The 24,043-nt window shown below is 52.2% G+C and overlaps 1 protein-coding gene across 1 annotated transcript in view; it reads left to right on the top strand.

The window, feature by feature from the left end:
- Positions 1-376: 376 nt before the first annotated feature.
- Positions 377-24,043, top strand: part of Psd2 (pleckstrin and Sec7 domain containing 2) — a 50,554-nt gene continuing 26,887 nt past the window's right edge. Inside the window, exons 1-7 of the mRNA XM_032885598.1 lie at positions 377-599; positions 13,694-14,101; positions 15,041-15,487; positions 15,828-16,022; positions 19,835-19,915; positions 22,806-22,918; positions 23,637-23,695. Coding sequence (XP_032741489.1) covers positions 13,734-14,101; positions 15,041-15,487; positions 15,828-16,022; positions 19,835-19,915; positions 22,806-22,918; positions 23,637-23,695 — 1,263 coding nt within the window. The 5' untranslated portion in view covers positions 377-599; positions 13,694-13,733. The remainder of the gene's footprint in view (positions 600-13,693; positions 14,102-15,040; positions 15,488-15,827; positions 16,023-19,834; positions 19,916-22,805; positions 22,919-23,636; positions 23,696-24,043) is intronic.

The following is a 24,043-nucleotide window of genomic DNA, read 5'->3' as shown; positions in this document are numbered from 1 at the left end:
GAAGAGAATGGGGGTTCTGGGGTGGGGGCAAGGCCCGTCCCTCCTTCACCTGGAGAATGGCCTGGTCTGTCAGGGACTGGGAGAGTTGGGACAGTGAACTCTCCCGAGGGACAGTGGTTAGGTCTGCCAGGGGTTCGAGGACAGAGGCAGGGCCGGGCTAGGAGGGGGGCGGAACCTCGTGGAACTCCCCTCCCCCACTTTCTTAAAGGGTCCAGCTCATGCTGGAGCCGGTGGCCGTGTTCTGGTGGGTGGGCGCCCCGCACAAGGTCGGGCGCTTGTGGCCAGGCGCCGCGGGTGGGCCCTCCTGGTGGTCACGGTCCCCTCGGGGCTGCGCGCGCGCCTGCAGTCTCCCCCCCCGCCCCCTCCCGCCCTTCTCGTCCTTCCCGCTCCTCCCTCCCTCCTTCGCTGCTCTGTTCCCTCCTCCTGCAGTCCGTCCCCTCCTTCTCTGCCCAGCCTCTCCACAGCCGAGGTTCCAACACCTGAGGGGACAGAAGCGAACGCGGGGAGCTCCAACAGGCGGCGGCACCGGACCGCGAGTCCAGGGGTGGCCTCCGCATGGCCCCACCGTGAGAGGGGACCCAGCGGCTGGGACACGAGCGGTGAGTAGGGCCGCTGGCCAACTGTGTCCCCCAAGGCCTGCATGCTTACGGACCCCGCCCCTCTTCTCAGGAGGCCAGCTAGACACTGGGAGGGGGTTCAGGGTTGGGAGAAGAACACAGGCTGGGTGGCGGGAGCCGCCCTCCGCCCTTTTTGCCCGCTAGGGTCTGCTAACAAAGCTACATTTCGAGATCAATTCCGTGGTGGCTGGAGCATCCAAAGGATGCGGTTGTCATGGAGATGGGGCAGAGAGAGGAAGCTCAAGATGGTCAGGACTGGGCCAGGGAGTGGGGGCGCCGCCAAGAGCCCCAGACCCGCCAGTAGGGAGGACAGGGCTGCCGGTCCAATTGTCTCCTGGGCTCTGCCTCCCGGTCCCCTCCCCCTTCTGTATAATCAGTGTCAGTGTGTGTGGGGTACTAGTGTCAGTTTGGTGGTCTGCGGTTGGGGTGTTGTGTGCTGGGGCCTGCCAGAGCTCCCTCCACAACGGAACATCTTTGAGGATTTATTTCTCTTTCCAGTTTCCCAACTTTGACAGGCAGGCCTGCCTGGGGCCCAGGCCTCTCTGTCTCTGCAAGAGCAGGGGTTTGTATGGGGGCGTGGCAGGCAGTAGGCAAGGCCAGGCCTCACAGAAGCAGCCTTGATTGGAGGGGGTCCTTGGGCCCGGGTGCTGGGGCTGGGTGGGGCAGGGAATCCAGATGTGGGGACCACCCTATGCAGCTGGCTCTCTCTTGTCACTGGAGGATCTGGGACTCTCTGAAATAAGATCCAGGGCATTGTTTCTACACAAGACCTTGGGCCCACTGCCCAATGCACACCCCTTTGTCTTAGGCTCATCTTGCCGGGCCCAGACAGAGATCTCGGGGCAGATACAACTGTTATGGTGCAAGAGGGCACAAGACTCCTGGCAGCTCAGGACAAGTCTGGCTGAGGTGACTGGGACTAAGCAGCCTACTCTGGTTTGGCTGGTGCAGGAGAGTGGGCCTGGGGTAACAGGATTTTCCTAGGTCTCCTCCAGAGTCAGAAGATAAGAGATGTGTTATGAATTAGCACAGTGGCAAGGAACATGGGGACTACCTCCAAGCCCTCCCCTACTCCCAGTCAGATTCCTTCCTCCCAAGGAAGCTAGAAGTTCAGTGGCCTGGGAGCTATGAATCAAGACAATGGGCCAGCCATTCTTCTTGTCTACTCGGGGATCTGGAGGAAAGAATTGTCCCCTCAAAGCCCTTTCTCCTGCTGCATGGTGCCAGGCGGTGGGTTTGGAGTGGAGTCCTGGTGGAAACAGGAGGCCTGTACGCATGGCCAGAGCCTCAGGGGTTCCCACACATTGGGGTAAGAAGACTGAGGGGTGACTGTTCCTGGAAGACCTCTTTCACTGGTGTCTCCTGCAGGACTGAGGTCTCAGTGCTCAGGTGATTTGTCCCTGGAACTCTGAGGTGCCCTGTGCCAGACTACGAGGTCTCTTTTCTTTGCTCAGGTTTGACCTGTCTGCTCATTACCAGGGAGGGGACACATATCCTAGGCAGATCTAGGGTCATGTCTCGGGAGAGAGAAGAAGCTAGCTAGGATGATTTTCTACTCTCCCCAAGACTGAGAGACGGGGCCTGGGGTTGCCACGATGCCTCATTTCCAATGCTGGAGCACAGCCGCTGTGTGGGTTATCCCAGCACCCATGAGCCTTTGGAGGGAAACACCACTGTTGCTCCCGTTCTGATGGACAGGCCCCTGGCCCAGGGGAAAGTTATCTGCTCCAAGTATCTTGTGGAGGTAGGTAGGACATACATCTAGGCACACCCGTGTTCCCAGCTGTATGCATCCAGTCACCTCCTTTTCTTTCCTGGAACTCTAGCTCAGGACAGAGGTGGGCCCCTGCACAGGAGTGGCCTTGGAGGATCCTGAAGTATTACACTGGGATCTCCTGGGGAGGTGAGGTAAAGGCATTTTCCTTCTGGACAGCCTGCAGAGACCGAAGCTGCCTGTCTTAGCAGACAATGCTCTAGACCTCCTCTGCCAGATGGTCTTTTCCAGGAAAATCTGTTTTGAGAAGCATCTTGTGTCTGGGGTTCCATATTTAGCCTGGCTCCTTATACGGGAGGATATACTCAGACTGTCACCCCTCAAGGGATGTTTGGGGGTGGAGAGGGTCTAGGGCTACACTTGGCTCCTTGCCATAGCGTAGCCAAGATTGGGCGGTTCTGCCCCGGCTGCGATATGCCCTGCTGGTCTCTCTGTGGTCTGGCTATGTCCAGACAGTCTTGTCCCTCATTGAGCTCGGCTCACAGTGGAGTCAGGTCCATTGTGGGTGGCAAGTCCTTCTGAGTTGTGCCTGCATGTTTGGGTGACTGGTATCCAGGCCACAGCAAGGCCATGGTCCAGCTTGCTTTAAGACTGCGGGCTGCTGCAAGCATCCTTTTCCTTGTCTCCTGCTCAGGAACCAGATCGCAGCGATGCTCTTTGGGGCTTTTCCTGTTTCCCTTTCCTTCTCCTGCCTGCTCCATCTGGTCCCACCCACACCTGTTCACCTAGAGACCCAGATTTGCCAGGGCTAACATCTAGCCACACTTGTTTCTCCCCTTCTCTCCCTCTTTTGAAAGCTGCAGGCTTTATAACACATCACCTCAAACTATATCAACACAAATTCCTCGAGTCCGGGATATTTCCCCCCTGAGACTATTATCACACCTGAGGAATTTAGCAATGATTCAGTTCACCCTCATATTTAGCCTGCATCTAAGTTTTTCTAGTGGTTCTAGTAACAACTTTTGTGCAAGTATCTGTTATGGATGTTTGGTTTGGTTTGTTGTTTGAGATGGAGTCTCTCTCTATAGCCCTGGCTGTTCCGGATCTTGTTATGTACAGCAGGGTGGCTTTGAACTCACAGAGATTGGCTGTCTCTGCCTCCTGAGTGTGGTGGTGTGTACCACCACACCTGACTACAAATCTTTTTTTGATCAAGGAACATACACTGTATTTAGTTATTATATAGTACATTTAGTAATATTTCAGTTCTGAATTAATCTCATTTTCCCCCTTTCCATTGGACAGGGACTTATGCAGCCTGGGTTGACCTCAAACTCATTGTGTATTACTGAGGATGACCTTGAACTCCTGATCCTTGTGATTCCACATTCTCTCTCTCTCTCTCTCTCTCTCTCTCTCTCTCTCTCTCTCCTCTCCCTCCTCCCTCCCCCTCCCTCCCCCTCCCTCCCCCTCCTCCAGGGCTTCTCTGTGTAACAGCACTGGCTGTTCAGGAACTTAATTTGTAGACCAGGCCACAGACCAGATCCTTTGAACCTAGAGATCTACTTGCCCCTGCCTCCTGAGTGCCTGACCTTCGATTCCACATTCTAAGTGTTGGGATTGCAAACATGTTCCATCACGATCAGTTAATAACCTGACTTTAAAAAAAATTTCTTTTTCTTATACTGTTTTATGACCTTATCAATTTCGGAGTTGTGCAGGATCTCTCATGCTCTGGGTCTGTCTTCTTGCTTGCTCCTGATCAGACTCAGGTTAAACATTTTTGGACAGATCCCATAGGTGGTGTTCTGTCCAGTGTCACCTCGGAGGAGGGAGCACCCTAAATAGATAGTGCTATGTGAGGCCGCTTGGCTGAGGGTCCATTGGCTTCAGTTCTTCACTTGCTCTTGCTAAATCCAGAACTTCATTCCGTTGAGCATCTCTGCAGCATCAAGGACTATTAAACAAGATCAAGCCTGTATCAGGCTAGAAGCTGGAGAGGAAACAACCAGCAGAGACGATTGCTCTCAGAGTTTACCGCCTCTGGGTGGAGAGGCAGATGCTGCTGTTGTGGGGGGGGGAAGGGAGGCCTGAGAAAGGAGGGAGGGGTGCGATGGGTGTGGCAAGAAAATGGAGCAAGAAGGAGAGAGAGACACCCGGAACACAGCCTGTGGAGAATGAGTGACGGCTGAAGTTGGCTCCTTCCCCAGGGTATCCTGAACGGTTTTTCAGAGGTGAGCGATGCTGTCGTTTTGTGCACGAGAAGATTGTCTGAGGAGGAACAGGATTGGATGGGCAGCGTGGTGGATGGATGCTGCTTTAGGAGGCTGTGATGTGCTCCAGCACGAGACACCTGGAAGTCTGTGGTGCTCCTGGTGTGGTGCTCCTGGTGCGGTGTTCCTGGTGCGGTCCTCCTGGTGTGGTGCTCCTGGTGTGGTGCTCCTGGTGTGGTGCTCCTGGTGTGGTGCTCCTGGTGCGGTGCTTCCCAAGGGCTGTGCGGTTGGTTGGCCTCCTGCTGCAGGGGACTGGGGAAAGGGGTGTACTAAGAGCCCAGACCTAGATGGACAGCCTCAGTCTGACTAGAAGCAGAAGATGAACAGGGAGCTGTTGCCGGTGGATTGGGAACAGTGTTGGTGGAGAGAGGGCACCACTTCTCAAGTGCTGGCCCTTTCTGAAGCTTCCGTTGTGGTGAGGGCAACCTGCAGAAGGAGTGTGTGGGGAGCTTCCAGGCTGGGGTACTTGAACAGCTGGGGGCCCAGCTTATAGGCAGTTGCCCCTGCAAGAGTCAGGAGACCTGTCTCTCTCCCAGAATCCAATTCTTCCTCTCATTCCAATTTATCAGACTCCATTAAAGTGCTTCCTGGTGAAACCAAGTGCTTGGTTTCCTCTAGTCTGAGGGAAACCACAATCTGACCAGCTTACAGTAATCCCAAGCCACAAATTCAGATGAGCCTGCATCTGAACAGGTCTGTCCTGCACGCACATCACGGCCCAGAACCCACTGCTTTTCCTTTGCTTGACACTGCTTTGGCCCTTGCTCCCGTCTTAGTTTTGGTTTCTATGGCTGTGATGAAACACCGTGATCCTAAAGCAAGTTGGGGAGGAAAGGGTTTATTTGGCTTACACTTCCATATTGCTATTCGTCATCGAAGGAAATCAGGACAGGAACTCAAGCAGGGCTGGAGCCCAGAGGCTGATGTAGATGCCATGGAGGAGTGTTGCTTACTGGCTTGCTCCTTACGGCTTACTCAACCTGCTTTCTTATAGAACCCAGGACCACAAGCCTGGGGATGGCCCTATTCGTAATGCACTGGGCTCTCCTCCATTAATCACTAATTAAGAAAATGCATTACAGCCGGGTCTTAAATGGGCATTTTTTCAATTGAGGCGCCCCCGTCTCTGAAGACTCCAGCTTGTGTCAAGTTGACACATACAAACTATTCAACTCATTTAGGTTCTGTTTGCCCACGTCCTTTTCAGCTGAAAACAGACGTCTCGGCTTCCTCAGGTGCATGGACCAAGCCTCCTGTTCTTTACCTCTGCCCTGCCTTCCTCCTGCCATGGTGGGCCGGGCCCAGGTGTCCCTGTCCTGCCTAAGGAACCTCAGCTTGTGCGTCAGACCTTATGGCTTGTCGCCTGCTTGAAGACACTGTTCAGCAGGTTCCTCTCTGCACCACTGTTCCTCTGTCTGTCAGGTTACTTCGTCAGGGAATGCCTTGCTGTTGCCTGTCTTGAAAAGGTTCTTTTGTTGTCTCCAGTCAGAGCTACCGGGTCACTCCTCTTTCTAGCAAAGGCTATCCAGGCTCCACACCCTCTCCTCATACTCACGACTTTAGCCAGTCATGAGCTCCCCTCTACGCTCCCTGACTGCCTTTCTCAAGGTCACCAGTGACCTCCATATCGGTACAGCAGAGACAGCTTCTCGTCCTTGCCTGCAACACCCCGCACTCTATTTCCTTCCTCAGGGTTCTTGCTTGGCTTCTAGGTCATGCATTCTCCTGTTTGCTTTCTATTTTGCGTGCTGCTCTTTGACTTTGGATGCTGGCTCCCTGCTTCTTCCTTCAGACGTGAGCCCTCCAGGACTCAGTCCCTGCACAGCTGCCCGGCCAGGGTTTTACACTGACTTCACCTAGCACTGCCGCTTCAAGTGCCACCTGTGCCTTGCTGACTCCACATCCACTGTGTTCTTTCTCATGGCCCCAGCCTCACCTTTCCTTGTAGGCTTCCGGTTCTTGCTCTACACTGGAGTTTTCACGTCTACGGGGCGCCTCTACTTCTCCAACACGGAGCAGCCATCTTCCTCCCAGACCTGTCTCACCAACCCCCTCCCCTTCAGGGGTGGCGTTGCCATCCTGCTGGATGCTCGGGGTTTTGACTTCCTTTCTTTCCTCCCGTGGAGGCACAAGGCTTTACCACGTCAAGGTGTCCTCTCTGTGGGTCAGGGAGGAGAGAAGAGGAGGTATAAGTCCTCCTTAGCCCTGGATAACTTCTTTCTGCAGCACTGTGCTATTTTCTTTCTGGAGGTCACCATCTTTATCTGATCCAAGCTGAACCAGAGCCAGGACAGGTCGGGGAAGAGGAAGGAGGGTGGAGGGCTGCTAGGGGAGGCTTAAAAGGCATTAGGTAGTCAGGGTCTTGGGAAGGTGGGGAAAGCCACATGGAAGGAGATTGGAAGGAGAGCGGGCCCCTTGGTGCCACTGGGGAACATGAGCCCCTGGAATGAGTAGAAAGGTTCACATTCTTGCCTATCGAAGGAGACGGCCAGACACTGTGCTCCCCAAATGAGCAGGTTTCCTCTATGTACCTTGTAGCACAGAGCTGGCTGGCAGGACCTGCACCCAGTCAGGCCCCTGTAGCTTCCAGGGTCTGACACAGCACACAGACTATGGGTCGGATGTGGGATCTAGAGCAGGGTGAGTCCCAGGTGACCTTCTGAAGTTGGAGGGAGGTGGAGCAGTGGTCAGGCGTTCGTGGACTAGCAGGACCTGGACAGCCTGGTTCTTTGTGATTCTAGATAGTGAAGGTCTTACCCTGTAGGGAGGTCAGCTGGGGGTCAAGTTCCTCGTTCCACATGATTTGGGATGTGAAGGCAGACACTGTGGATTTTATTAATATTAAGGTTTCTCCAAAGAAGCATGCTCGTCTATGCAAATGTTAAGCAAATGAGGGTGCCAATTGTCTTGGGGCAGTGGGAGGGGAGAAAGCTGGGAGGTTCCAAGGAATGACCTTTGTGGAGTGGCCCTGAAAGCCCCAGCGGGCACATGCAAATGGACGTGAGTGGGCACTGACCCCTGGGGTTATGAAGAGGCCTCCTGGACTTCCACAGCCCAGGGGAGGCTGGCCTCCTAGCAGACACACCAGGCAGGGCTACCTGAAAGGGACAGGCACCCAGCACTCAGATTTTTGGCCCTTACTTAACACCGTGTGTGGCTCACGTGCCTTGAGAGGGAGGTAGTTATGGGGCTGGCCTGGGTGGGAGTGCTGGTGTGGCTAAGACCTGAATGTTTGCCTAAGGGTAGGGGTTCCTTCTCTGTTCACCATACCGGGTCCCACCGGAGTTGGGCTCTGACTCCTCCTTTACACTGGGCCTCTAAAGCCCCTGCCGCAGAACCTGCTCTGACAGTTGCCAAGGACAACGGTCTCCAAGGCTGAATGGACTGTGTGCTATGTGCTGCTTCTGAGCACCTCTCTCAGGGCACAGGGGCCAGCTAGTTCCCTAGCAGAGCTGGTAAGGTTCCGGAAGGAGGTAAATGAGGCGCTTTCCTGGATGCAGCTCACAACTCATTGCCTTTAGTCGCCCTGTGAAATAGTCTCCATTTTGTGCATGGTGTTGAGGCTTAGGAAAGTGGATGACCTTCCTGAGGTCACACAGCTGGTGGGGAGCACGGATGTTTCTGAGGCTCCTGGTGGTCATGTTCCCCCTATTTCTCTGGGTTCCTCCTGCTCTGGGGGAGTGGGAGATTGATACACTTGACCAACCTGGATTCTGTCCTTCAGGCCTTGTGGAGAATGAGATGTGTGGTCTAGGGACACTACCTAGAAGTCCCCTCACAGTTGCCTTCTGCCCATGATGTAGGGGGATCATAGACTCCTGTGGAGCTCTGGAGGTGCTCAGACCTGGGCCAGGGAGGGGGGATGGTATAGCTGGCCAGGGTCCATTCCCAGCATTTGCTACATGCCAGTCAGCTTTCGACACTAGTTGACACATTTGGTTGTGTGTGTGTGTGTGTGTGTGTGTGTGTGTGTGTGTGTGTGATGTGATGTGAAGTGAACCCAGCCATGTTCTAACAATAATATGATCTAGAGAGCTCATTAGTTCAGGAGGGTTTGTGGGGAGAAGAGCAGTGGGGTCAGTGAGAGGCAGGATGGGTCCCGGGACAGATAGCAGCTTTACAAGCGAGAACATTCCCTGTCTCCGCTAGGGAACCCTGGTGGAGCTCTCTGGGCAGGTGTCTGAAGTGGAAGGCTCTTGGGGACAGGTTGGGACCCAAGGTGGCCTAGACCCAGCATTTCCAGGGTTCCACAGCAATTGATGGTGCCCTAACAACATGGGTAGTAGATGACTTTCAGGGGAACCTGTGGGTGGTCTGGGTGTGGGCTTTCGTGGTCTGTGAGCTTCCCAAACAGCCTCTGAATGTTTTGCATATGTGAGAGTCCATCTGGGGTGGGCTTGCAACCTCTCTCAGGTGCTGGACAAGACCCTCGGCTTGGGAATGCTCTGGATCTGATGCATGTGGGAGGTGAGGCTCCCCAGAACACTGGAGGCAAGCACAGAGTGTGACAGCTTCCAGCTCTGACCCCAGGAACAGCTATGGTCTCAGCACCTCTACACCAACATTCTCAGGCCTTTCTGCATTCCTGCCCTGGGTTCAACACCCCAGAGGCTTAGATTCTGCCTGCCCTGGGGCAGTTCTTGGTCCCCTTCCTGATTCTGCCTAATGCACTATTTCCATCAATTGGCTTATACACCTTCAACCAAGCCCTCTGTTGCGTGTAGCTGTGGTTGGTGAAGATGCCCGTCTTCTCCATTATCAACCCAGCTGGAAGGTCTGCACTGTGCCTCTCCTGTCCACAGACTCTCCATAGGTGGAAGGATTTCTACTGTGGGTGTCTAGTAATGTAGGTCTGTCTGTCCTTAACTTTACCCTTAGGTTTGAAGGCTTCTTACTCCACTTTGACACTAGTGGAACTGCTTCCTTCTCTCTACGAGGTTGTGTGGTCCTGAGTATGTATGCACATGCGTATGAGCCCACACATGTCTGCGATGCACTGTAAACACACAGGTGTCTCACAGAGCGAGCCAGCCTGGAGCCTGCCTGCAGGAAACACTTCTGACCCTCGTCTGGTGTTTCCCACAGCCCCTGTCTTGTACCCAGCATGGAAAGGTTTATAGATTTGTCCATCCCTGAAGTAGCTTTGCTGCAAGCCTATTCCTCAATATTGCCTAGCCTCTGCCAAAAATGGGGACAGTAATAACCCAGATTACTCAGCCAACGAATATTTATAAAGCATCCTTCTATGCTGGGCATAGCACAGGCTCTGGACAGTTGTGTCCACGATCGGTCCCTGTCCTCACTGGACTCACATCCTACTGTCAGGGAAGGTGGTCAGGAAATAAACAGGGGAAGTTTCAGAAATGGCTGCCAGTGAAGTGCTTGGTGATGGAGGCTGAGCACCCCACTTGGATCCCCAGCATTGATATAGAAAGCTGGGTGCAGTGTTGTAAACCCAGTACTGGGGAGGCAAGGACAGGAGGACTCCTGGGGCTCACGGTCAGCCTGTCTAGCCAACTTGGTGAGCTTCAGGTTCCGTGAGAAACCCCGTCTCAAAAATAAGATGGGGAGTAAATGGGAAGGCACCCCATGTTGACCTTTGACCTCCATACATACATGCATGCAATGTACATGAATGGCACATATGTGCACATGTACAAGGAATACTCACATGTACACCCCAAACATCAATTAATTAAAAAAGAAGAGTTTCTGTTTTCCTTGACACCTAAAAGCTCAGAGGGGTGTGACCAGAGGCCCGGTCTCTATTGGGGATGGGGAGGCGGCTTTGGGGTTCAGCCTTGAATGGAAGGAAAGGCAGTCATAGGATGACCCAGGGAAGCAACATTCTAGGCCAAGGGTACAGCTGGTGCAAAGGCCCTGAGGTGGGAACGAGCTTGAGGAGCAGAAAGAGGCCAGTGTGGCTGGGAGGAAACCACAGAAAGGCTCAGGCGGGTCCTCTTCAGGCCATTCTGGGGAGACTGGATTCTCATTTACGGGAAATGGGACTTGCCGGAGGATTATGAAGAAGGGAGACACACTGGTTTGCTTTTGCAGTGCCTTCCAACTGCCATGGAGGAAGTGGGGAAGGGAGCAGGGTTATCTGAGGAGCAGTTGACACCCAGAAAGTATGTGGTTCACCAGTTACTCCTGGCCTAGGGATTTCTAATACCGTTGTGGTGTCCCTCTCAGCTGGTACTGAATGGAGGCCGTTGAGAGCCCAAGGGCATTCCAAGGGCTCTGGGTAGTGAGAGGGGCTTGGATCAGGCTGAGGCCAGCCACAGGGATTGTGAATGCTGCCAGCCTGTCATTTGTCTCCTCAAGACAGATGCTCAGTGGCCCAGCTCCTTTTTGCTCTGGCCAGCGGGGTTGGAGGCAGCAAGAGCCACTGCTTTGGGCTGACCCCCTTGGTTGAGGTTTTGGGGTCTTGATCTCATGGGAGGCTTCAGCCTGCACCTTTAGTCTTTGCAGTTGCAGATGGAGACTGCCCCTGACCCATGCAATGGGATTTCAGTTATGTGCCTTGGTTTCCCTTGGGCTGGAGGCTTGAGGTCAGCTGATGCTTGCCCTGGGGAGTTTGCTGTTCTGCAGATAGCCATCCCCTCAGCATCCATGACCTTAGCGTTACTCATCTGCTCTGGGGGAGGGAAGCAAGGGAATACTTTATTCCAAGGATGGCTTCACACAGGCCAGGGAGGTGAGCATGAGTCCCTGGTCACATCATGTGGAGGGCCATATGGGTGAGGACCTGGAACACTGTTTCACACCTTTTGCCTTGAAACATCCCCTTTGTGCATTCCTCCCAAGGCTCAACTACTTTGGATTGTATTGGCCCTCAGCCCAGGCAAGGACTCTGGGCCCCTTGCCTAGAGTAGAGCTCAATGCTGCCCCTTGTCTGTCTAGCCCCGGGAACTGAGGACACTGGCCAGTGCCCGGTACTGGCAGAAACAGTCCTGCTTGAAACTTAAGGGGGACATGGCAGAGCAGGCAGGTCTTGGATAGCTTGAACCAGTTTCTAGGAGTTACAGAACACCAGAAGGGTCACCCAAAAAACCCTTGATTTGTCAAAAATCCTAACTTTGGTCTTCAGATAGAGCCACTTATACTTAAGTAGCTTCAGGGAGATCAGTCAGAGTCACCCCACTGTGCTCCATCTGTGAGCTTGAGATATCCTGGCAGGATAGGGAGCTCAAGCCCTATGGTCCTGAGTCAATGTCCTGGTAGCCCGTAGTAGTGAGATAGCTGGAGGACTAGAACTCAGGCAGCAGGCTGCAAGTCCCCACTCCCTTTCTTCCTTTCTAGGTTTCCCTTGGGGTCTCAGTTGAGGAGGTGACCTCCTGCCCTCCTCTGGGTGTTCCATTGAGGGAACCAATAGAAATAGCAACAGCAGCAGCAGGGATGTAGGGCAGACCAGAAAGACTTCCTTACTCAGCTAAGCCCCAAGGGTTCCTGGTGTCCTAGCATCAAGGCCTGGTAGCTTAGAGCTTAGCTTGAAGATGTTTTAAATCTGCAGGCTGTGTGTGTGTGTGTGTGTGTGTGTGTGTGTGTGTGTGTGTGTGTGTGTGTGTAAAATCTGAATTTAGTGATGTTGTTAGAACTCTAGGTAGTCTATGTAGAGAGACCCCATCTCAAAAAACAAAGCAAAACAACAGCAAAAACAAACAAACAAACAAAAAAACCCCAACCCACCACCAAAAAATAAACAAAACTCTAGGTGGTAATAATGAGCTGGGGCTGTAGATCTCTTTCCAGCCATCTTCTACTCAGTGTTCGAATGCACAGGGTTAAAGGATTTACCCAGGTGTATGGTAGCTCCAGTTAAAGCCTCAGGAGTCCCCAGAGAGCAGAACCCACCTTCCTTTCTGGGCTCACACAGGTGCAAAGTCTTCCTGGAATTCAAGTCTTTTTCCTGCATGTCTGATTCGGTGGACTGGGGAGCGCCTGGCAGGTACAGAGGTTCATGCCCTCATTTCTACTCTGTAGCTTGTTCTGCTGGATCCCAGAGAGCTGGGCTCTCTCTCTCCTCCTCCAGCCTCTCCTGAACCCAGATAGACCTTTCAGGAAGGAAGTAGGGTGTCAGGGGCCACCTAGGCTCACATAGTAGAACAAGGAAGTAACTTAAACCAGAAACAGGAAAAGCCCAGGCACCTGCCTCTCTGCAGTCTTCCAGGGTGCTGGGGGGCAAGGCTTGCTTGTGTCTCTGCCTGAGGTCACTAGGGAGGGTAGCCTAGACTACAAGGGGATGGGGCAGAGAGGGAAGAATGGACAAACAAGGCCACAGCCCATTGTACTTGTCTTCCACCTTCCTAGCCAGGATGACTTGGGCAGGAAGGCTTCGGAGATTCAGTAGAGCCTGGTGTGAGTCCGCCTGCTTCGATTTCCCCAAGTGTTTCTCAGATGTCTTTCTTGAGTTCTTCCTTAAGACTGAGTGAACTCCTGTGAGGGCCCTCATGAGGAAGAGAGCCCTGGATTCCTTCTTCTTTATGGCATGGCCCAATATTTGCATCGCAGAGGCAATCTTAGTCTGTGCAGCACCCGCCCAGCACCCTGGACAGCGGCCCGCGCTGGGTCCCCGGTGGCTGATGGCTGTCTCCAGGTTTTACTGAGGCATCCCTGGAATAAAGCGGCACTTTGGTTAATTTCCTTGATTTCTCTCCTAGAGACTTCTTTAAAAGCAACTCCCAGGTCAATTCCCCCTGCAAGCCACAAATTCTGGTTCCTCTCTATGGTGCAGACCAGGCTGATAGCGTGTGGAGAAGCACATGGCTGGCCAAGACCCCCCCTGGGTTTTGTCTCCTTTTACTAGCAGGAATACCGAGGGGCCTTCAAGAACTGCCGGACACTTGCCCAGTTCCTTACTACCCGGGTCTTCCTCATGGACTTGGGTGAATTCTGAAGGATAGAACAGAGAACCCAGAAGTAATAAGGAAGGCAGGGACAACCTGAGCCCATTCTTCAATTGAAAGTTACTAAAGATATACTCATAGCCATGCCTCTGCCCCTGATATGCTGCCCCTGCACTGGGTTTCGTAGGCTCTTACTCTGTCTGACTGACTCTGCCTTTTTCTCTCTCTTCTGTCAAGCAGCCCTAGGGGCTGGCAGGGTCGGGTGGAAACAGTGACTGCCATGGATGAAGAAAAGCTCCCATGTGATCTGCACAAGGAAGAGGGTGCTATCCAGGACCACAGCCTGGAGCCTGAAGAGGGTCCTGGGGTTCAGAATGGAACAGCAGCCAGCGAAAGCCTCAACAGCCACGTCATCAGTCCAGGCATCGAGAAGACAGGCACCTTAGAGGGCACCATGGAGCCCGTGGGCAACCCAGACGTGGCCCTGCCTGGCCTTAGCCTCTCTTTGACCAATGGCCTGGCTTTGGGGCAGGATGGGAACATTCTGGAAGATTCTGTAGAATCCAGGCCCTGGAGAGCAAGTGGACCAGCAGAGGAGGAGGATACCCCTAGGAGTCTCTGTCTAGATGCTGAGGACCCTCAGCTGGGGTGAGTGGCTATCCTGGGACAGAGGCTCACATGTTTCTAGCTCTTTGATAATGTACTCTGGGGATAACCCCTCAGTCTCTCTAGATGTCCAAGACTTCCTGTCCCCATTTTCAGCTTCTGAGTGTTAACAACAGAGCCTACAGGGTAATTCAGAGGCAAGCAAGCTTGCTGTACTCCCAGCCCTTGACCCCCACAAACCACAATGAGCAGTCTCTATGACAGCCTACAGTTCATCTCTACCAACTGACAGTAGAGCTTTGAGCCCACTCATAATATCTAGGTGCGATGGGTGGGTTACCTGGCCCATTTCCCCCCAAGATGGCCCCAGGCGGGCAAGCTTTGAGTTCTTGCCCCGCCCAGGGGATTCTCCTGGGGCTTTGATACGTTTCACCAGGAACTTCGTGTCTGTCTCACTCAGTGGAGTTACAGTCTGTTTCTCAGCAGAAGGTAGAGAGACTGGTCTTGGGGTACCACCGAACAAGGAGGAGGGGATGGGAAGGGGGATGTCTAAAGGCCAGGGAGGGTGGGAAGAACATCTACAGAAGTTTTGAAGAGTGTAGCTGTAAGCCTGCCTTGCCTGAGTGGGCAAGTACACTGGGGTGTGTAAATATGTATGGGGGCACATGCGTGTGTCTGTGTGCATGAATGTGTGTCTGAGACTAAGACACGTCTGCATCTTGACATTTGCACAGGAGGTGTGTGAATATGCAGGGGGCTCGTGTGTGTGTGTGTGTGTGTGTGTGTGTGTGTGTGTGTGTGTGTGTGTGTATCTGTATGTGCCCAGTCAATACATTAATTAGTATATGCACAGGAGTGTGTGAGTTTTCATGGAGTGTGTGTGTGTGTGTGTGTGTGTTAGCTCCTAGCTGAACACTGGTGGTGTTGTAGCTAGTCTTAGTGTCAGGGACATCTAAGTAACGATGCCCTTGCATTCCATAGGCTGGATTGTCCTGGCGAACCGGATGTGCGGGATGGCTTCAGTGCCACTTTCGAGAAGATTCTGGAGTCGGAGCTATTGCGGGGCACTCAGTATAGCAGCCTGGACTCACTCGATGTGCTGAGTCTCACTGACGAGAGCGATAGCTGTGTCAGCTTCGAGGCTCCCCTTACACCCCTCATCCAGCAGCGGGCTCGAGACAGCCCTGAGCCAGCCGGGCTGGGCATTGGGGACATAGGGCCTGAAGGGGACCTGGGGGCAGCTGGTGGTGGTGATGGGGAACTGGGCAGTCCCCTGCGGCGGTCCATCTCTAGCAGCCGCTCGGAGAATGTCTTGAGCCACCTGTCTCTCACATCGATGCCCAATGGGTTCCATGAAGATGAGCCTGGGGGCTCAGGAGGGGACGATGAGGATGATGAGGACACGGACAAGGTGCTGAACTCTGCCAGGTGAGGCGGGAGTGGGGTGGGGGAGGGGCTGGGCCAGGATCTGTGGAGCCACGAGTGAGTAGGGGACCTGAGAGCCAGAAGAGGCAAAACTTTCTGGACGACAGTGTCCATGATCCACAAGCCCCCACAAGGTCATCCCGCTGTCCTCTGTATGCATATTTCCCACTCTGCTAGCTCAGAGCAGGCCATATTTCTGTGCTGAGCATTTGAGCCACTCTCTGGAGATTGGCTCCATGCTGCCCTGTTGCAGTGGAGCCTGCTTCCGTGCTCTGGCCCCACAGTGGATTTTCAGAGGCCTGGCCACGCACAGGGCATCTGATTCCTTCCTTTTCATTTGCAGTGACACCAGCCTTAAGGACGGCCTGTCGGACTCGGACTCAGAGCTGAGCAGCTCTGAGGGGCTGGAGACTGGCAGCACGGATCCAATGGCCAATGGATGCCAGGGGGTCAGCGAAGCCGCTCGCCGGCTGGCACGACGCCTCTACCACCTTGAAGGCTTCCAGCGCTGTGACGTGGCCCGGCAGCTGGGCAAAAAGTGAGTGCGTCTCCCCAGGCAAAGCAGATCCTATGCCTTCCTCAGCCGGAAAGGGGTGTCAGTGACTTCTTTCAGGGATGGCTGGTGCCGGGAGCTCCCACCAGGCTTGTAAGGACACCTCCTCCTGTCACTGTCCTCATTCTTGACCTCGCCCTAAATCTGTTTCCTTTCTGGGCTACTTGGGCGAAGGTGGTTGCTGTCAGGGAGGGGGTGGTGACAGGCGGCCCCTCAGGGCTGGAGCAGGATGGGGGATGTGGTTATGGTGTTATGAAGGGCACTAGAGAGGACAGAATAACCCAACTGAACCAGAGTTCTACCCAGTGGGGTTAGGTGGATAGGGGAACCTGTGAGGGGTTTGGGGTAAATGTCCGGGCCCTGGAGGTGAAACAATGTGTCTATCTTCATTAAACCTGTCTATTGGGAGCGGCTGAAAGGACCCCACACCTGAAAGCACGGGGCATGACCTTCAGACTGTGTGCAAAGGACACAAACCGTTAGCAGTCCTGGGGAGGATTGGTGATCTGGAGTGTTCGTATGTGAGAGAACGACACATTCTGAGTATGCTTGAGCATAGTGTGGCCTCCGCATTGGCCCTTCCGTTCACAGGAACTCCACCAACCCAGGAAGGCCTGGAGGTGGGGGGAGCTGGCCAGCCTCTCATGCCACTCACACAGCTAAGGGAGACAGATTAGACCTGGGTCAGGCTCAGATGAGGGCTTTAGGTTTTAGGAGACCTTCCTACATCCTCTGACACTTCCTTGTACCTTGGGCAGTGGGTTCCCAGGAGCTTTTCCTAAACTCACAACTCACAGACTCCTCTGGCAAGCTGAACATCTCCAGGTAGGCGGAACCTGCAAACAGCCGCCCGTCCTTGAGAGGATGGGTTCTTGCCATGTTTCCATGGTGCCCTCTGCAGGATCCTCCAGTAATTGCTGCAGCTCGTCTCTCCCATCCAAAAATCAGGCTATGGGGGTGGAGCGGGGAGGAAATTCCAACTCCTCATCTCGACTCTCAGGTTTTCTGCCCTGGGTCGCTTGTGTCTCCTTCCTTTCTTTCCTTAGTTCCTCTGGATGGGTTCTTGTTTTTCTGTTCCTCCTTTAGAAACTTCTCTACCCATGCCTCCTTCAGCAGTACTGACACACTGGCCACTCCTTTTTATTTCAAGTTTTCATTATGAACCTTACACACACACACACACACACACACACACACACAGAGCAGATAAACATCAAACTTTCCATATACTCATTTGCAACTTTGAAGTGTTTTGAGGTATCACTATATAGCCCAAGCTGGTCACCAAATCCCCCTGCCTCAACTTCCCAAATGCTGAGATAACAGGTGTGCATCACCACACCCAGACCTTAGCCTCGATGTTCTTCCGCCATACCTCAGCTCTTCTCCCCATTTGTTGGAAGCATATTCAGACACGTTAGTATTTGACTCACTGTGCTTTAGCTTATCCCTAGCTGACGATAATTTTTATTTTATTTTATTTTAACACTTAACAATATTTAAAAAATTTTCTCATTATCTCCCACATTTGGTGTGTTTATCTTTTTCTGAGTCGCTACAAAACATTGATTTGGTCAGGCCTGGTGTTGCAGGCAGGTATCCCAGCTACCGGGCGTCTGAGGCTGGAGGGACACAAGCTCAAGGCTTGCACGGGTTACAGTGAGTTCACAAACACTCTGAGAAACTTGGTGAGATCCCACATCAGAAACATATAAGATAAAAATAGGGCTTGGCTGTAGCTCAGTGTGGCGTGCTTGCCGTATGTGTGTGAGGCTCTGGGGTCGATCCTCCATACCGCCACCAAACTAAGAAAGGGAAGGAGGAGGAAGAGGAAGAGGAAGAGGAAGAAGAGGAGGAGGAGATGAGAAGATGAGAAGATGGTCTCAGTGTTAAAATGCTTGCCTTGAAAGCATGGGGACCGGAGTTTTGATCCCTAGCACCGACATAAAAAGCCAGGCATGGTGGTCTAGACATGCACTCTCACCCCTGAGGAGACAGAGACAGAGGATGCCAGCGGTTTGCTGACCAGCCAGCCTAGCCAGCACTTGGGAAGGAGATGAAGAAGAGGAGGAAGGAAAAAAGAGGAAGAGAGAGGAGGAAGATAACGGGTAGGAAGAGGAAGAGGAAGAGAGAAGAAGAAAAGGAAGAAAATACTCGTTCAAATCAGGCCTGCTTTACCTGGCCTCTGTTTCTATACACACGTGGAGGCCAGAGGTCGATCTCTCAAGTCCTCCTCTGTGTTCTGAATCAGGATCTCTCATGGGATCTGGAGCTCACTGACTGGCTAGGCTGGCTGGTCAGAAACCGCTGGCATCCTCTGTCTGTCTCCTTAGGGGTGAGAGTGCATGTCTACACCACCATGCCTGGCTTCTTATGTCGGTGGTAGGGATCAAAACTCAGGTCCCCATGCTTTCAAGGCAAGCATTTTAACACTGAGATCATCTTCTCAGGCCCCCTCTCTTTTAAAGTGCCATATGTCAAAGAAGCAGCCATTTTCCCCAAAGGGTCCCCACATTTTGGATGTGCATGTGGTTTAGGTCACATATCCCTCTAGTTCTCATGAGCCTAGCAATGGGAAGGAAAGGGTGAGGCTTATTATTATCATTTTTTAAAAATACTTCATGAAACACGTTCTTCCTTGGGCTCCAGGAGGGCACAGACCTGCTCTCTGCTGTCACAAGGTCCTCCTCACTAGCTCTTTCCCTGGTCTAGATCCTCAATGGGGGCAGTTTTCAGAGCTCTGCCCTGGGCTTGTGCATTAGGTTAGGAGAAAATATTTTTATATTTCTGTGTTTGGATGTGTGTGTGTTGCGCGATTGTATATATTGTATGTATGTGCAGGTGCCTGAGGAAAGCAGAAGAGGGCGACAGAGAGTCACTGTAGCTGGATTGCAGGCAGTTGTGAGATTCCTGACATGGGTGCTGGAAACCAAACTCAAGCCTCTGGGAGGGCAGTGAGTGCTCTTAACCACTGAGTCATAGCTTCAACACAGTCTGGCCTCAAGCTCAATATGACCTTGAACTCCTTCAGATACTTCCACGTGGAGGATTGAATCCAGGACTTTGTGCGTGCTAAGCAAGCGCTCTGAGCTACTACCTCAGCCCATCTATACATTTAAAACCCTTACTTACCTTTGAGACAGAGTCTCATGTAGGCGGGCTGGTCTCAAGCTCCGGGTCCTTCTGCAGTCCTCACAGTGCTGAAGTAACAGGCACCCATTGCCATGCCGAGCTCCCTGCACCTGGTTCTCACAAGGGCTCGGATCTCGGAACACCAGGCTGTTTCTTACAAGGTTACTCTCACAGGGATTCAGCCAGCTCTGTCCTCAGACTGAGCTCTGACATCACCTTCTCAGTCGTTCCCTTTCTGGTGACCTCAGAATCCTATGTTCTCATCTTGGCCCCCCTTTTCTGGACCCATTTGCCATGGGTCTCCACTCTGCAGGTATGGTGTTAGCTGAAAAAGCTGCAGCTATACCCTGATCCTGAGGCCAGGCCCCTGCCTCACCTCTGCCACCCTCCATAGCTTGATTTACATTATGTCATCTCCTCTGCTGGGAACACTTGCATCACCCCGTCCTGTTCCCTTCCCTGAGCTGGCTAAGACATCATCTCCTGATGCCACTGACTGAGGTTGATCTCTCTGAGCTGAGTGACCAGAGGGAGGTGATCCTGGGTCTGGGTAGATCTGGGTACTCTGGGTAGATAAGGGTACTCTGGGGTCTACCTCCCCAGTACCTGATGTCCTGGGACTTGGGCCTGTCTCTAACTGACATCCCATTATCTTTTCTTGTCAGCAATGAGTTCAGCAGGCTGGTTGCTGGGGAGTACCTCAGTTTCTTCGACTTCTCAGGCCTCACTTTGGACAGAGCACTCAGGTCAGTGGGGCTGGGTTGGGACAGCATATATATCTGGCTTGTCATTCTAGCTATCTATTTTTGCAATATAGAATATAATATCTATATTCTAGCAAGTCTGTCATGATTTTTTATGCAACCTTTCGCAAGTCTTGACCCCTCTGGTAAAGCTGGGGTGGCGGGAACCTATGAGTAGCTGTTGTCCAGCAACTTAGTGATTGCCAGCTAATGTGATTGGTGGTGAGGGATGTGAAAATTCAAGTGTAGTCACAGCTTCTCAGAAGGGAAAAGGAGGCCAGTGTTTTGCCTGTATGGAGCACTTCCTGCTTGCTGGATATTGTAGGTCTTTATACTCATGGCCTATGTTTGTTTGTTTGCTTTTGTTTTTGTTTTTTTGAGGCAAGGTTTCTCTGTGTAGCTCTGGCTGTCCTGGAACTCACTCTGTAAACCAGGCTGACCCGAACTCACAGACATCCTCCTGCTTCTGCCTCTTGAGTGTGGGGATTAAAGGCATGGGGCACTACCATCTGGCTACATCTGGCCTACTTTGGTGGCAAAGGGGACCCGATTGCAGCAATTTCAGTATCTGGGTCTCAGGAGGGTCAGGCATGGGCCTGGGGAGCAGGAGGGGTGGGATGGAGGCCAGTGCCATCAGAAAGATGCTCGGCCAGGCCCGAGGAGGGAAGGGCAGCATCTCAGAGCTAAGGGCGATGTCTACAGGTGCATGGCGCTCTTGTGGGATCCCAGATGTCTCTTAATACTTTTAAAGAATTGAGTTTTATTTTGTCCCTCTGTCTTGGTTGGGATGTTTTCTGTTGTCTTTCAGTGTACTTGCTATTCTCCTATGTCCAATAGCAAATAAATGAAGTCAATAAAAACTATTTAGGGACTGGAGACATGGCTTGCAAGAGCAGCAAGTGTGAGGACCACAGTTCAGACCCCTGGCATGTAAATGCTAGGTGGATATGGTATCTGCAACCTAGAGCAAGCTGGCTAGCTACACTGGCCACATCAGCAAGCTCTCGGTTCAAATGAGAGACCTCACTTAGTATATAAAGTAAAACGCAATTGAGGAAGACATCTGATGTCAACCTCTGGTCTCTGTGTGCACATGCATGCACATGCATGGACATGTGCTTACACAAATTCAAGCACACATACCCTCATGCATATACATGCATACTACACATGCATACATACCCCCAAAGAAACATCATTAAGTTTTTATTCTCAGTTACATTTTACATTCCTAGAATTTTCATTATATTTAAACTTTAAAATAGATTCCAGTTTTCTGTGGGACTCCCCATCTTTTCATGAACACATCTGAATCATGTATATCTTTTTTTAGTGTATTCCTGATTCATTTCTCTGTGTATTTGTATGTGCATGTGTGTACATGTATATGTTTGCATGAACATGTTTGCATGTGTGTGCATGTGTGATGTGTGTTCATGTTTGCATGTGTGTGCATGTGTGATAAGTGTGCATGTGTTGTGTGCATGCTTGCATGTATGTGTGCATGTGTGCCTGTGTGTGCATGTATTGTGTACATGTTTGCATGTGTGTGTTTGTGTACCTGTGGTGTATGTATGTATGTATGTATGTATGTGTGTGCATGTGCACATATTTGCATGTGTGGGAACTCGTGTGTGGAGGCTGAGGTTGATGTTGGAGTCTTCCTCAGTTGCTCTCCACCCTATTGTTTGAAGTCAAGTCACTCAGATGAATCCAGGGCTCACAGACATGACTGGCCTGCCAAGTTGGCTTGCTCTAGAAATGCCCTCTGTCTGCCTTCTGATCACCGGGATTACAGGTGGCCACCGTGCTCACCTCCAGTTACAGGTTGGGGGATCTGAACTCGTCTCTCCAGTCCTGACTTGGTGTCTGCTTCTGTTTTCTGTTTTTTCCCCTTGTTTTCCCACATTTATTGTTTCTCTTAATTTGTCCAACCTTTCCTTTACAAGGCGATTGGAAAGGAACACAGAACACAGTCCTAGCCCAGCTAGGGCTAGGCTGAGGAGAGGCAGCTCTGAAGTGCTGTGTCTCTCAGGGTTAGCTCTGAGCCTCAGCCTTGCATGGGAAGCCACTCCACCAAAACTGCTCTGAATCCTCATTTTACCACGTCCTTGCAATAAAACTGCCCTCCTCCTCCTCAAAAACCAAACCAAACCAAACCAAACCAAACCAAACCAAACCAAACCAAACCAAACCAAACCAAACCAAACCCTCTACCTCTGGGAGTCACAGCTCCATAACCTTTACACCTTCAGAATCTGGCAACTGTGTGGCCATGTTCTTACAATTCCTCAAGGCTCTGAGTGTGTTTTCCAGTCCCAGAGAAGGATCCAGTGTACTGCCTTTTGTCCATGGGCTTTGTCTGTGATACACCTGGGGAAAAGGTGGCTGTCCATGTCAGCACGCTTCTGTCCAGTCCTCTCCATCCTGAGATCATGGGATCTTGTTGCTTCACCTGTAGCTTAAGGCAGTGTACTGCTGCACTGGTGGGGGATCTATATTGCTCTACTCTAAGCAGATCTATCTTGCTGAGCCTCTGGATTGCATCAAAATGAGGGAGATCAGAAAGCTAGTGGGACTGAATCACCATCATGGGTGCTGTGCTGAGGGCCTTATGTGTTGGGTCACTAGAGCAAAGCATGACTGTCTAGAGCCTGGAGACTCACAGAAGGCACTGGGTGTGAAGATCATACCCCTGCCTGAGGTCTTAGAATCCAGAGGCTGTCTTGGAGGGCCAAGGTTCTGCCTGGGCCACAGAGAGTGTCTAGCGGGTACCGTAGTACAAGAACTAGCTTCATGTATGTTTGTGTGCGGGTAATAACTCTTCTATTCCAGTGAGGAGACTGTATCAGGGGCTCTGAGATTCACTCAGCAACCTTGAATTACATTCTAGAACCTTCCTGAAGGCCTTCCCACTGATGGGGGAGACACAGGAACGAGAACGAGTCCTTACCCACTTCTCTCGCCGGTACTGCCAGTGTAACCCAGACGACAGCACGTCGGAAGGTACAGTGTTCCCTGACCACCTTCCATCCTACCTGCCCAGCTGAGACCTGGTCTTCTCCCCACCCTGGCCCAGCTGCCACATTTGTCTTGCCTGCAGGCAGGCTCAGGTGGGCCATACATGCTGGCAAATAGTCGGTCCTCAATTAAGATTGCATGAATACAGTTGTGTCACCATAGCACACCCAAACCCCCAGGGATTTTCAGGATGAAGATGGGGGGTGGGGGTGGGGGTGGTGCTTTAAAGCTTGTGGCCAACCTGAGCCTCAGAAACCAAAGCGATAAAATGCCCAGGATTATGGGATGACCTCCTGGACCAGAGACCTCAGGTGTCTTACTCATGGTCATCCCATTCCCAGTGGCTGTGCCTAGACTCAGTCCTGACTTTTTGGGGAGGGATATTCCACGCAGGTCTCCTGTAGAGGCAGGATTTACTGTATGGATGGACCCGAGTCTTAGAAACTGATGGACCAAGTCCCTTTTAGCTATTGTAGGGACATAGCTTGGGGTCCAGAGCCTTTCCTAGATCTAAGGTTCAAGGTGAATTTGTCTACAAGAGGGAGACATCGGGTTAGAGTGTCATCCAAGCCTTGGCCCTAAAGTGCTTGGGAGCGGATGTCTACCTTTCTTCGTCTGTGTGGCCTTTAGCCTGGCTCTATGGGGAGGCAGGTAGGAGGCTCCGGTGAGAATGAGTGGGTTCTTACTATCATGTTCTATTTAGATGGGATCCACACGCTCACCTGTGCCCTGATGCTGCTCAACACAGACCTGCACGGACATGTGAGTTGGGGGTCCATCAAGGGGACGTATGCTCTTACTGACTCCTAGTCATTGAGGACCAACCTTGTAGCCACCCCTCTTGCTGGAACTCCTGGTCAGGGTCATTTTTTTTTTTTTTTCTAGCAGACCTGGGAGGTGGGTTCCTTGCTTCTATAGTTGACCCTTGACCCTGTCTTGTTTTTTTTTCCACTGGCTCTGCCCAGGTTTTGGCTCCTAAGATGAGCAGTGAGAGCAGCTGAGGCACATGGAATTCTTTGTTTGATTTTTGAGACCGGGTTTCTCTGTGTAGCCCTGGCTGTACTGGAACTTGCTCTGTAGACCAGGCTAGTCTTGAATTCAGAGATCTGC

This window comes from Rattus rattus, chromosome 15 (assembly GCF_011064425.1).
Source record: "Rattus rattus isolate New Zealand chromosome 15, Rrattus_CSIRO_v1, whole genome shotgun sequence".
Lineage (NCBI taxonomy): Eukaryota > Metazoa > Chordata > Mammalia > Rodentia > Muridae > Rattus > Rattus rattus.
The sequence above is the reverse complement of the archived record's forward strand: the minus strand, read 5'-3'. Positions and strand labels throughout refer to the sequence as shown.